Source organism: Hippoglossus stenolepis, chromosome 20 (genome assembly GCF_022539355.2).
Source record: "Hippoglossus stenolepis isolate QCI-W04-F060 chromosome 20, HSTE1.2, whole genome shotgun sequence".
NCBI classification, from domain to species: Eukaryota; Metazoa; Chordata; class Actinopteri; order Pleuronectiformes; family Pleuronectidae; genus Hippoglossus; species Hippoglossus stenolepis.
Window position 1 is genome coordinate 17,907,436 of NC_061502.1, and position 12,146 is coordinate 17,919,581.

General features: G+C 43.7%; 2 protein-coding genes across 3 annotated transcripts; one reads left to right on the forward strand and one right to left on the reverse strand.

The window, feature by feature from the left end:
- Positions 1-353: 353 nt before the first annotated feature.
- On the reverse strand, positions 354-6,460 carry pcmt (protein-L-isoaspartate (D-aspartate) O-methyltransferase). 2 transcript variants are annotated; one of them, XR_004694281.2, is made up of 8 exons: positions 6,281-6,459; positions 3,455-3,559; positions 3,333-3,364; positions 2,912-3,016; positions 2,627-2,747; positions 2,148-2,233; positions 1,755-1,987; positions 354-1,299 (listed from the first exon to the last, which is right to left on the reverse strand). XR_004694281.2 is itself a non-coding variant. In XM_035144096.2 (8 exons), the coding sequence occupies exons 1-8, from the start codon at positions 6,450-6,452 to the stop codon at positions 1,287-1,289; spliced, it is 804 nt and encodes a 267-aa protein (XP_034999987.1). In that variant the 5' UTR covers positions 6,453-6,460; the 3' UTR covers positions 354-1,286. The 2 variants fall into 2 exon arrangements, 1 of the variants encoding a protein (XP_034999987.1); XM_035144096.2 differs by having other exon boundaries at positions 1,818-1,987; positions 6,281-6,460.
- A 1,605-nt stretch (positions 6,461-8,065) lies between these two features.
- Positions 8,066-11,928, forward strand: nup43 (nucleoporin 43). The gene is made up of 8 exons (XM_035143319.2): positions 8,066-8,472; positions 9,087-9,209; positions 9,489-9,566; positions 10,128-10,290; positions 10,389-10,524; positions 10,620-10,771; positions 10,865-10,981; positions 11,433-11,928. Exons 1-8 carry the CDS (start codon positions 8,353-8,355, stop codon positions 11,660-11,662), a joined length of 1,119 nt encoding a protein of 372 aa, XP_034999210.1. The 5' UTR covers positions 8,066-8,352; the 3' UTR covers positions 11,663-11,928.
- Positions 11,929-12,146: the final 218 nt, after the last annotated feature.

A 12,146-nucleotide genomic window follows, 5' to 3' on the forward strand; every position in this document is an offset into this window, starting at 1 on the left:
CTCCATGGAAGCAGGTGGGACACTGACCAAACTAAAGTCAATGTACACAACAATTTTTTCCAAAATGATGGTTTCTGTCATTTTAGGTAGTTCTTATCACTCTTTGTTCAAATCTTCGTGTTTCTGATAAGTTTGGTTTTCGTTATTTGACCCTATTAAAAAAAAAGGGTGTGAAACATCATGATTGACAGCAGTTACTGACACGCCATTGGTCGAGAGTATGCATCGGTGAGACCTCTACACAACAGCTCCACAAAACCATCACTGCTGCACAGAATCTGGCTCCCCAGGATATTTCAGCTTCACTCTTTGTACAACATGAGGTACACACACAAAAGATTCAACAACAAAAGTCAGACATAAAACATCTCTTTATTTTCATATGCCATTCCATAAACTGTGAAAGCCAAGTATCACCCAAAATGAAATGTGCTTTTTATTTATTTTTTTTTTTTATTCCATGTAGGATTTTTGATTTTTCTTTCTTTCTCCCAAGAAAAACACACATTCATTTGCTTTATATTGTTGGAGAATGTTTTGGCAAAGCAGTGACGATGCCGTTTTAGTGTCGGTCACCAGAAGAGCCTGCACAAAATTGGTTAATGGCAGAAAAGCAGCACATCACCGAGTGGAAAGCGCAGCCCTGCATGTGCACGTGTGTCAGTGTTGTTAGCACGCCGCTCGCTCTGGAGTCAGGCTCGGTTATGATCCACTGCGTAGCTTGTTCTAAGTGTAGAATGACCTAAAGAGTGCCGCACATCAAACAGGATAAAGTGGGTTACATCAGCTGTTGTGTTGCCTGTGTGTGTGTGAGATCCTAATACTGCTGGCAAGGGAAGAGAGCACACACGCTGTAGCTAGTTAAATGATCTAAAAGTCGCCGTCTTTCCTCCTCGTGGTCGCCCGGCGTCCCTCCCACATTCAGCTTTGATGCTGCTGAAATGTAATACTGTAAAAATGTCTTGACTGCATTTTTAAATGATGGAGAAAACCAAAAATTAAATCCAGCGATTAAAAATCAAACAAACCCCCAAAAAAAGATGCGCGCACCTGTAAAAGAAAAGCAAAACGCTCTCTCCCTTTATTTCTGTGCCGAGCTTGAAGCAGTCCTTCTCCCCAGCCTCCTCTGGGCTGTCATCGGTGTGGTACTGGCTGTCCGTTGTTAGATGTCAAACAAAAAAAGAGCCTGTTTTTGTTATGCTTGCAACATGACGAGGGCGGTTCGACCCCATCCAAGTCTTCTCCAGGTTCAAACTTAAAAGGTGGAAAACGGACGGTCTTCCTCTTCAAAGCTCATCCCTGCGAGAAACACAAGTCAGACGTTAGAGAGGAGAAACGGACGAGCGGCTTGTGAGCAACACAAACCGCGACCTCATCGTGCAAACACTTGGGAGTTAGAATCACATGCAAGTTTAGATTGGTTGTCACAACAAAATCCAAACAGATAGTTAGATTGTTCTACATCTCACAGAGTCGACGATTCAGTCATTAGAATCCAGATGAAGAAGTCATGCTCTGAAAAACCAAGCATATAACCTCACACGTCACACTAATTAGTTCATGGTTTTATTTTTTTGGCTCCAAAAAGATCTACGAGCTCAAATTTCATTCGTCAGGCAGGTTTTTTACAAACCAATTTAGTGTTAAAATGAAGGAAACGTGCAGGTGTGGTATGGAGGCAGCAAAAAATGTCGACAAGCAGCAAAATGCAGCCCCTTGTGATCCATCGCCTGCTCCGAGCCACACCATTTCACCTTTGCCACTGTGAGAAGCAGAGAAGGGGGGGAGGAGGGGAGGGAGTAGGAAGTCACTTCCACCTGGACCACTGCTTGTCTTTGTCTGTTAAAGGCACATAGATCACCCCCATCAAGGGCTTCATTTTGGTGCTGCCATCCTCCATCTTGTCGTACTGCTCCAGCATCTGGTTTCCTCCCGCCGGGCCGACGGGGAGAATCAGCCGACCGCCGGGCTTCAGCTGGTCCAGGAGCTGGGAGAGGAAGGAGGGTTAAGAGCGTGAAGAGACAAATGTCCAGGATGGATCAGAATGACATTACTAAGTCAGATTTGCATCACATTTCTTAAATTATATTCAATCCCGGTTTTGAAAAAAAAAAAAAAAAAAAAATCGGGAAAACTGTGAGACTCACAGCTTGAGGGACGTTGGGTGCTGCAGCGCCGACATGAATGGCATCATAAGGCGCCTCGTCCTCGTAGCCCATTCTCCCGTCTCCCACTGAAACACACAGGATATCAAGTAAAGGCTACGAGCAACAGCACGCGGGTGCGTTTCCTCATCAAGTAGGTCGGTTAATAACATTTAAACATGGCTGTGATGTTTATCTAAACCTATACTTTTAATTACTTAATTCTAGTTTCAAATAATTGATTATTTAGATAAAGAAATTTCTCCAACAGACTAAAAACTACAAATCACATCTCAACAAATGTCACTACTTTAATACTGTATCAATAAAGTGATAAATGTTTGAGGTTTAATTTCTAATTACAGATTAAGTATAAAAACACATTTCCCAAAAGGAGACTTTAAATATCTTTATCTTTATTCAGAATAAGGTAAATAGTTTGATTAATGGTGTCTGTGTGAATATAGTGAATGACACGTTACCTATGAGCGTCACTCGGCCCGATGTCATCAAACTGGGGTCATCTTTCTTCACATTGTTTATAGAATCATCCACCAGCTCTTTGATGTGATCGATTCCTATAACTTTCCCTTTAGGACCTACCTGTAAAGAGCGGAGGGAGGGGGGATGAGGCTCACTTCATAAACACAAAGGATTTCACTTCATCTGATTTCACGTTGACTGGTTGTCCAGCTTATTAAATGATTACATGTAGAAAGCCACCATAGAGAAGTTGTGTGCGTTTACCCGTCACGTGTGTGGCTCACCATTCGTGCAAAGCAGACGGACAGGATCCCACTGCCGGAGCCAACGTCCAGAGCTTTGGCCCCGTCGTACAGCTGGTCGTGTAGAAGCTCCAGGGCGTAGGCGTGCTGGGGGGCACAGTGATGACAAGGTACAGGCCAATCAGGATAAATATGGGCTGAAAATAACTGATAAACATGGAAACTTGTCTCTGTCTGTGTCTCTTAGCATCACGATGTTGAGCTCTAAGCGACTTTCAGTTTGACAAAGCTAACACACAAATCCATAAAACTACCTGGGTGTGTTTGGCTGTTATTTTAAACCGTTAAAAATTTTTAAAAGATGAAGGTTAAAATTTGATGTGGTACATCTCTCTGGCTGCTTCTCTTTTTTAGCGTCTAAATGTGTGAATGGGAACAAGCACGTCTGGGAGTCTTTTCTTACCATATGTGGGGCGCTGATGGTTGCTTGAAAACCTTTTGGTTAAAAGAAAGGCAGAGACTTGGTCAGCTCCTCCCTCTGATGTCAGACTGTTTGAATACACGAGTTGTGTTACGAGTACGTACCTATCGACTGCGGCGAGTCCATGTAGGGATTACACCTAGAGAAATTGGATCGGTCTGTGGCCAGCATGACTTCATAGACCTTGTCGGATTTAATAATGCCATTTTCTGTGGAGGAAACAAAGTTTGTGTCACTGCATGTTATGGACACAAGTACAAACACCAGGAGGAAACATGACACAACCTTAAAGCAGGAGCAGATATTACATATACTGTGTCAACCTTCACAGTTAGTACCTGCACCTTTATTCATTGTATAAAATCAAATCAATGAGCAGGACTTCTTGGGGACTTAATATTAGGGAATAAATTATTTCAAATTCTGATAAATATACGTTAGAAAATTGGCAATTATTCCTAAAATGCCTTTATCAAACTCCCATGACACAACGTTTTAATTGAGGCTAAGTTATTTACAGTTTAATAGAAACTTTGGTATGAACTATAAATAAAAAACCACAAATAGAGCTGAAAAGATTTTCACTAGATTAGCCCTAAATGGAAAAATATGCCACGTATGAAAAATACAATTTCAGAGAAAACGCAGGATGAAAGCGTGGAGACTTTTTAGTGATAAACGTTTCTGCAGAGCGTCACATGTGCTTATGTAAGCAACCGACAAGTGACAAACCCTTAGAGACAACTCATGGGGAATAAAAAAAACTCCCCACAAAAGTACTAGTCTTCAGATTAATCCCTTATAACAGGTTCCTGTAGCAGCTGGTGCCAAAGGCAGGAGTCGCCAACGACAGCCGGCGCCGCTCTCATTACCGACTCCCCTCACCCTCACAGCTATGCACTGCTTTTGGATACATTGCAAATCCACCAGATGGACGCTTACTACTGATTTCTGAAATTAAAACTACACACACCGGCCAGTTTCGAGGAATTTTTTTATTCCATCCACAATTATTCTCGGGATTCAAAATTGCCTGGCGAATGCAAACCAACTCTGCCCTCGTTCTAGGCTGTAAACCCACACACACGATTCAAAAGGCGCATTTAATCTTCCTCCGACACATAACTGGGCGCTGAACTTTAAACATTCATGAGGCATTAGAACAAATGCAACTGGGTGAACTGCAACTGCCTGAACAGAGCAGTTCTGAGCAGTGGGATCAGGAGGCTAGACACAAAGTTGGGAATTAGCATGCATCCTGTGTGTGACCTGCATGAATCCAGCTTGTGCTCGTTCTGGGTTAAATTTAAGCCACTAAATGGGTCAGTGCCCAGTCCAGGGTTTAAATCAGGAGGAGCGTGAAATCAAAAATAATGACCACATCATTTTAATTTGACAAGCGTCTAAAGCATCGCAAAGAAAGAAAACGTGATCTTGTGCTAAAGATGGATTTATTGCACCGAAGCTGCTTTCAGACATGCACTGAACTCTACAGTTCCTCCACATCTTCCACAGAGGAGGTGCATGTGTGAATGCAAATGTCCGAGTGAGACGCTCTGCAGTTTCTGCAGACTTTCTCCGCCTGACCTCCTGGTATAAAGTCCGTAGAAATCCAGGATAAGTCGATGTGAGAAGACAGCAGGGATTCAAACCCCGCTGGATTCACCGCAAGTGAGTTGATGACGCTTCTGACGCGTGTCTAGAGAGTTTGTGGTGATGAGCTGGCGACGGCGTCCGGCTGCTGTAAACACGATCACGTGATCTCCGCAGCGGAGTTAATACGTCACTTACTCTGCCTCTGTCTGCTGCACCCGGCTGCTCCACCTCTCTCGCTCTGAATAATGCGGAGGATTTGATGCTGTTGTGAACGCGTCTGTGCAGAGAACCTCCCTGTGCTGCGTTGGGCATGTGAAACCCAAACTGCGGGTAAAGTCCGGAGCCAATTCTCCAGGATTAGGTCATGTCTGAGGGTGGAGGGATGGGACATGGGCCAAGGAACAACCCATTCAATTTTGATGCAGATGCTGGAATTTAGTTTTTAACATTAAGGATAAATATGGCTGAATATATGAGTTATGATTTTGATTAAGAAGCAAATACAGAAAGAAGAGACACATTCACAACGCTTGCAGCTTCACAGTCTGCTGCAGAGCTGGACTGAACAGAATATAAATAGCATCGGGTGGATATTTAATATTGAAAGTGGAGTTGCATGCTGAAGTCGTCAGATATGATGACAGTGCACATCACGTTGCAGATCAGAGGCGGCTTCACTTCGCCTCTGTGCCCAACACGATGCCGTAATGTCTGGGCTGCAGGATGAACCACGTGGCACTGGTGGCACTGGTGGCACCCATCGCACCAGAGCCCAGCGGGGTGCCCCACCGACTCACTGCTCCCTTCTGACTAACCCTCACCCCGCCTGAACACACAGCCAGCAGCCGCAGGTGACACAGCGGCGTGTCGTTCACGGTCATCCGCTAAATAAAGGTGCAGCAGCGGCAGCAGCTGTCCGCGTCGCTCAGGTGGAGGTGAATGGTGCAGGGTGCAGTGTGGGCAGGGCAGCTAGCAGCGCGGGCTAACGCTAGCTACAGTGACGCACATAGAGCTAGCACGCTGAGCTAACCCCTGCAAAACAACAAATATCCTGCAACTACAAATAAGATATTTAAAAAAAAACATTGTGTGTTTTTTGTTTTATTTTAGCAGCGACGCGGGGACATGTGCTCCGCGGGGTGAGCGTGCTTCGGCAAAGGGGAGGAGAGAGAGAGGCAGCGCTGGGTCAACAACAACCTGACCACACGGCTAGCTAGTTAGCCCGCTAGGTGGCTAACCCCCCCCGTGCTGCGCTGATAACCTCTACCCGCGAAACGAAGCGTTTTTCCGGGCGAGCGGTGCGCGGAGGTGCCGCCGCGGTGCAAACTACTCACTGCGGAGGTTGTTGACGAGCTCTGCGTGGCTGGCTCCCCCAGATTTCCAGGCCATCGTGAAGCAGACCTTGCGGAGTAAGTAGACGGCAGCTGTCAGTGCCGCGCCTGCGCCGAACGTTTTACCGAGGAAGCCCACGACTTCCAGAGGAGCCGGTGCAGCGTCACCGGGCATCCGGACACCGCCTCACTGCGGGGCGGCCCGCACGCAGCACAGGGCGGGGCACGTGGAGCTCAGTGCGGCGCACGGCGGGGGCATCGAACCCTGAATACAACCGTGTGGTAGTTTACATAAAATCAGGTTAATAACACAGAGAATAAAACTCATACCACTCTGAGTCCTGCAGATCTGCAGCAGCTCTATGGACTCAGGCCGCTAGGGGGCGTGAGAGACATGTTGTAGTGGAAACCCACGTTTCTCTTTATTTGGATGGATGGATAGAGAGAGAGAGATGGATAGATGGATGGATAGAGAGAGAAAGAGAGAGAGATGATGGATGGATGTATAGAGAGAGAAAGAGAGAGAGAGATGGATAGATGGATGGAAAGAGAGAGAGAGAGAGAGAAAGATGGATGGATAGAGATAGAGAGAGTTAGATAGATAGATAGATAGAGAGAGAGAAAGAGAAAGATGGATGGATAGAGGGAGAGAGTTAGATGAATAGATGGAGAGAGAGAGAGAGAGAGAGAGAGAGCGAGAGGGAGAGAGATGGATGGATGGATGGATAGAGAGAGAAAGAGAGATAGATGAATATGTGGATGGATAGAGAGAGAGAGAGAGAGGGAGGGATGGATAGATAGATAGAGAGAGAGAGAAAGAGAAAGATGGATGATAGAGAGAGAGAGAGAGTTAGATGAATAGATGGATAGAGAGAGAGAGAGAGAGAGAGAGGGAGGGAGGGATGGATAGAGAGAGAGATGATGGATGGATGGATAGAGAGAGAAAGAGAGATAGATGAATAGATGGATGGATAGATAGATAGAGAGAGAGAGGGAGGGATGGATAGAGAGATAGAGAGAGAGAAAGAGAAAGAGAAAGAGAAAGATGGATGGATAGAGAGAGAGAGAGAGTTAGATGAATAGATGGATAGATAGAGAGAGAGAGAGAGAGAGAGAGAGAGAGAGAGAGGGAGGGGTAGATAGATAGAGAGAAAGAGAAAGATGGATGATAGAGAGAGAGAGAGTTAGATGAATAGATGGATAGATGGATAGATGGATAGAGAGAGAGAGAGAGAGAGATAAATAGATGGATAGATCGATAGAGAGAGAGAGAGAGAGAGAGAGAGAGAGAGAGAGAGAGAGAGGGAGGGATGGATAGAGAGAGAGATGATGGATGGATGGATAGAGAGAGAAAGAGAGATAGATAAATAGATGGATAGATAGATAGATAGATAGATAGATAGAGAGAGAGAGAGAGAGAGAGAGAGAGAGAGAGAGAGAGAGAAGAGAGAGAGAAAGATGGATGGATAGAGAGAGAGAGAGTTAGATGGATGGATGTACTTTATTGATCCCAAATTGGTAAATGATTGTTACAGCAGCATGTGAAGTAGCAATAAAACAGTTACGAAGAATGGAAATAGCTCAAAATAAAATGTAATAAAACATAAAATGTAATAAAACTATACATACTCCCTGAGTAAATGATACACAATTAAGTACTAGAATACACAGTAAAGTACTACAATATAATAGAACAAAGAATGAGCCAATAAACAAGAGAGTAAATACAAGAGATGACAAAACTATGAACAAGAGACACGTGTGACAAGTTGCAGTAGTTGTTTGCATTTAAAGACACTTTTTTAACTTTGTTTTGAAAAGTGCTGCATAAATAAAGTGTATTTTATTATTATTATTAACTGTATATTTCAACATGCATCACTATCCCACAGTCTCGACCATTCACACCAGCTGGTGGCGCTCATTCTCATGGCTGTCGGAGTGTTTTGACCCCGCTGAGCCACCGTACTCGGTAGACGGCAGTGGGCGCGTACATTTCGGTTTGACTCGTGAATGCTAAGCTAACACCGGCTAACGTGTTTTGCCTTAAAGTGTGAGAGACCGTCTCTGCCTCGATGGAGAACGTGAACGCTAAGTACGTGTCCCAGAAAGTCAGCAGAACCAGATGGAAGCCCGTGTCCGTGTCCACGCTGCAGCAGCCGGACGTGTTCGCGGCCGGTTCGTGGGACAACGAGGTCGGCAAGTTGATATTTATACTGAACTTCACACCAGACTTCGTAGAGAAAACACGCAATTCTGTTTCAGTTCGTAAAGTAGTCTGGTTCCTTGGATCAGATTGGGCAGATCACGACTTGAGGCCCGGTGTGAACCGTAAAGTGTCAATTCGGCTTCAATCTAATGCACGAACAAGTGTTTATTTGTTGTTAATACGTGTTTATTACGAGTCATAACGATTAGCTCATAAATTCATTTAGAGAAAGCAGAATACGTCACAAAACTTAACTGTGGTGATACAGCTGTCTGTATGAGTTATCTGTCTGTTATATGTATATTCTATACTTGTATTATTATATGGCTTTACTACATATTCTTTGATCTTGTGGCAGCATTTCATTTCAGTCATTCGTGTTATTTGGTGGGTTTTTGTATAAACTCCTTCGAAATCTACCACACAAGCCTCTGTTTACTTTACACCAATGTATATACAAGTATTTATATGTAGGTAAAAGTGTGTTTTGTATATGTTAAATGTCTGTGTGGGCACATTTATGTTTTTATAATTGTTTTAATAGAGTTAAACTAGCTCTGCTGCTGTGTAAACCATCAGCTCCTGTGAATGTGTCTGCAGGACAACAAGATTTCCATCTGGTCCATCGGGAACAATGGAAGTTCAGACATGGACGATGGATTTGAAGGAGATCCTCAGCTGTTGTGTGAACACAAGCACGATGGAGATGTTCTAGACCTTCAGGTGAGTCTCTTAGTGCAGGAGTTCTTAAACTTTTCACCTCAAAGACCAAAATAAGAGACTTGCAACCCCCATAACCCCTGGAGTTGGTTGAAGGTTACATGTGCAGATGTTTCATGTGATGCTGTGAATCGATATAATCACCTCAGGGGTCATGTGAGGACAATCACAAGGCTGTTGTCATGTTTTTTTTTTTGTTTTGTACCTATTATCTTATTGTTAAATTCTATCTGATTTCTGGAATTCATCTTGTGCCTTCATGCAACCTTTAATATTTTACAGTTTTTGGACCAAGACAGAATCGTCACGGCATCTTCAACTGGAGCAGTCAGCATCTACCGCCACCACCAAAACAGTCAGGTACACATCATACTAATAACTTTATAATAATAATAACTTTATATTACTACCACACAGTCCAGAAGGAGTCTGACACATGGAGCCATTACCAACTGACCCTGGACAATAATGTAATATATTTTACTTCTATTTGATGCTCCTTGTGGAATATCTGCTATTCCAAAATTAGGGGGAACAATATATAAAAACATGTTGCAACAAAGACGATCAAACAGTGAAGTGAAACCCTGAGTAGAGCAACATTTGACCTGAATCTGTGCCTACGAGGATCAACTAGTGGTCAGTTCTTCTTCTTGCATTTCTGAAGTAGTTATTCAGATTTTCTATTTGTGTCTGATTTATAACATTTATGAAAACTGTAAATTGCCACAAGGTATTTTATTTATGACTTTATAAAAGCTTTTGTAACACGCAACAGCTAAAGACATGGAAATGGCTCCACAAATATGTTTCAGTTCAGGGAAAGAACTGTTGACCAACTGCTTAACAGGAAACACACGAAATAGTTGTGGTTTGATAAAACGTCTCATTTCATTTGTCTTCTCTCTCTCTTGTCTGCAGACAATATCAGTTGCTCAGCACTGGGCGAGGGCGCATCGTTACCCCTGTGACAACGCCCCCTGCACTGGTGTCGTGTGCAGCAGCCCCGAGATCGTGACGGTCGGTGAAGATGGCAGGATCATCGTCTTCAGAGCCGACCAGGAAGCAGTGATCCGAGTCATAGGTGAGACTAAGATTAAGCTGCAACATTTCACAATAAAATGTAATGACTGATGTTTCTTGGGACTCACATGTTTTATTGGACTGTTTCATCACTGCCAGAGAACGCAGACAGCAGCACGATTCATGCGGTGACTTATCTGAGGACAACAGAGATTTTGACGGTGAACTCGATCGGCCAACTCAAGCTGTGGGATTTCAGACAACAAAGCAACTCGCCCTCACAGATCCTCTCCCTGTAAGATCTCCACAGTCATCATTAAAAAAAATTTACATGGGATTTTGCTCTTTCCTTTCATTGTAAGCAAAACTGACAAGTTGTTTTCCACTCAGCTCCGGGGATAGAGTTCCTCTGCACTGTGTGGACAGACATCCGAACCAACAGCACATCGTAGCCACAGGAGGCCAGGACGGCATGCTCTGTGTCTGGGATGTGAGACAGAGCAACGCTCCCTTCTCACTCATGGAGGCCCACTCTGCTGAAAGTAAGACTTAGACTTACAAGTTCATTTGGATCTTTTTAGCAATAACTGCTGCTTTTTTTTTACATAAAAGTTTTTCTGTGGTTCTCTGTCCAGTGTGGGAGGTCCACTTCCACCCAACCAACCCAGACCATCTGTTCACCTGTTCAGAGGACGGCTCGCTGCTACACTGGGAAACATCCTCACAGTCAGACATGCCCTCCTTCCTACAAGGTAAGACTACATATGTCACATGTTTCCTTCTCATCTGAGTGCACAGGGAGATGACCAACCCGATTTTACACAGAAAAAACTCTGCTCTGTGCTGCAGAGAACTGGCATTTCTACCACAATCCAGAGTATTTTCATTATACTTGTTGTAAACTGTGACCTTTAGCGTTCCAAACTCTAAACCATTCACCAAATGTTGTCAGCACATCACATGATTGATGTGTCGTTACAATTATACACGACAGTTCAATCATATGTTAGAAACTTATCTTTCTGCCTTAGAAAGAGGATATTTGTATATTTTATGTATTAGTCATAAACCCCCAGCTTTTATTTTTTGGTCAGCTGAAAGCAAAATAACAAAGCATAACATTGGAATCTATACACCAACATAATAATGGCACAGTAATCACAATAATCTCTAATGCAATATGCTTCATTGTGGTTTTCCCAGGCGGCAGGAACACCAGCATGATGTCTCGCAGTGCGATGGCTCCAGCCGGAGGGAACCAGTCCCTCGTCAACGCCTGGCTGAGCGGAGACTCCAGTAAAGGACGCCTGGAGACGACCCACATGCTGCCCAGCCAGACGCTGTCGGTCAACAGCCTGGACGTACTCGGACAGTGTCTCGTCTGCGGGACTGACGGAGAGGCGATTTTTGTCAACCGGCAGATCCCAGTTTGAAGTGCACAAGAGAAAAAGATATTTATTTGCAGCCAATTTCGGTCCTAGCTGAGGTTTTATTTTCTGCTTTGATCAGATATCAAAACAAATGTTCACAAGTGTGTTTGTGATATTGTGGCTTTACTTGTGTATTTTGCTGATGCATTGATGAATCATTATGGCTTCATTGTTTTGTAAATCGTTCCAAGCAGAGTATTTGAGTTCAGCTGAACTTTTTGAATGGATGTTGTTGTTAAAACTGTTTTTGAAATAAATAAATAAACCAATGAAATAGAAATGACGCAAATACTTTCAAGGTTTTTACACACAAGGTTTAAATGACCTCTGCTGCTGTTTATTAAATATAATTCTACTTTACCAGCTCAGATTAGTTGTGTTCACTGAGCTCAGGTGAAGGATGAAGACGCTGCATCGGGGGAACTTGAGTGAAGCTTCACCCAAACATTCCTCTCCTACGGTTTCCTGTATCTCTTAAAATTAAAAG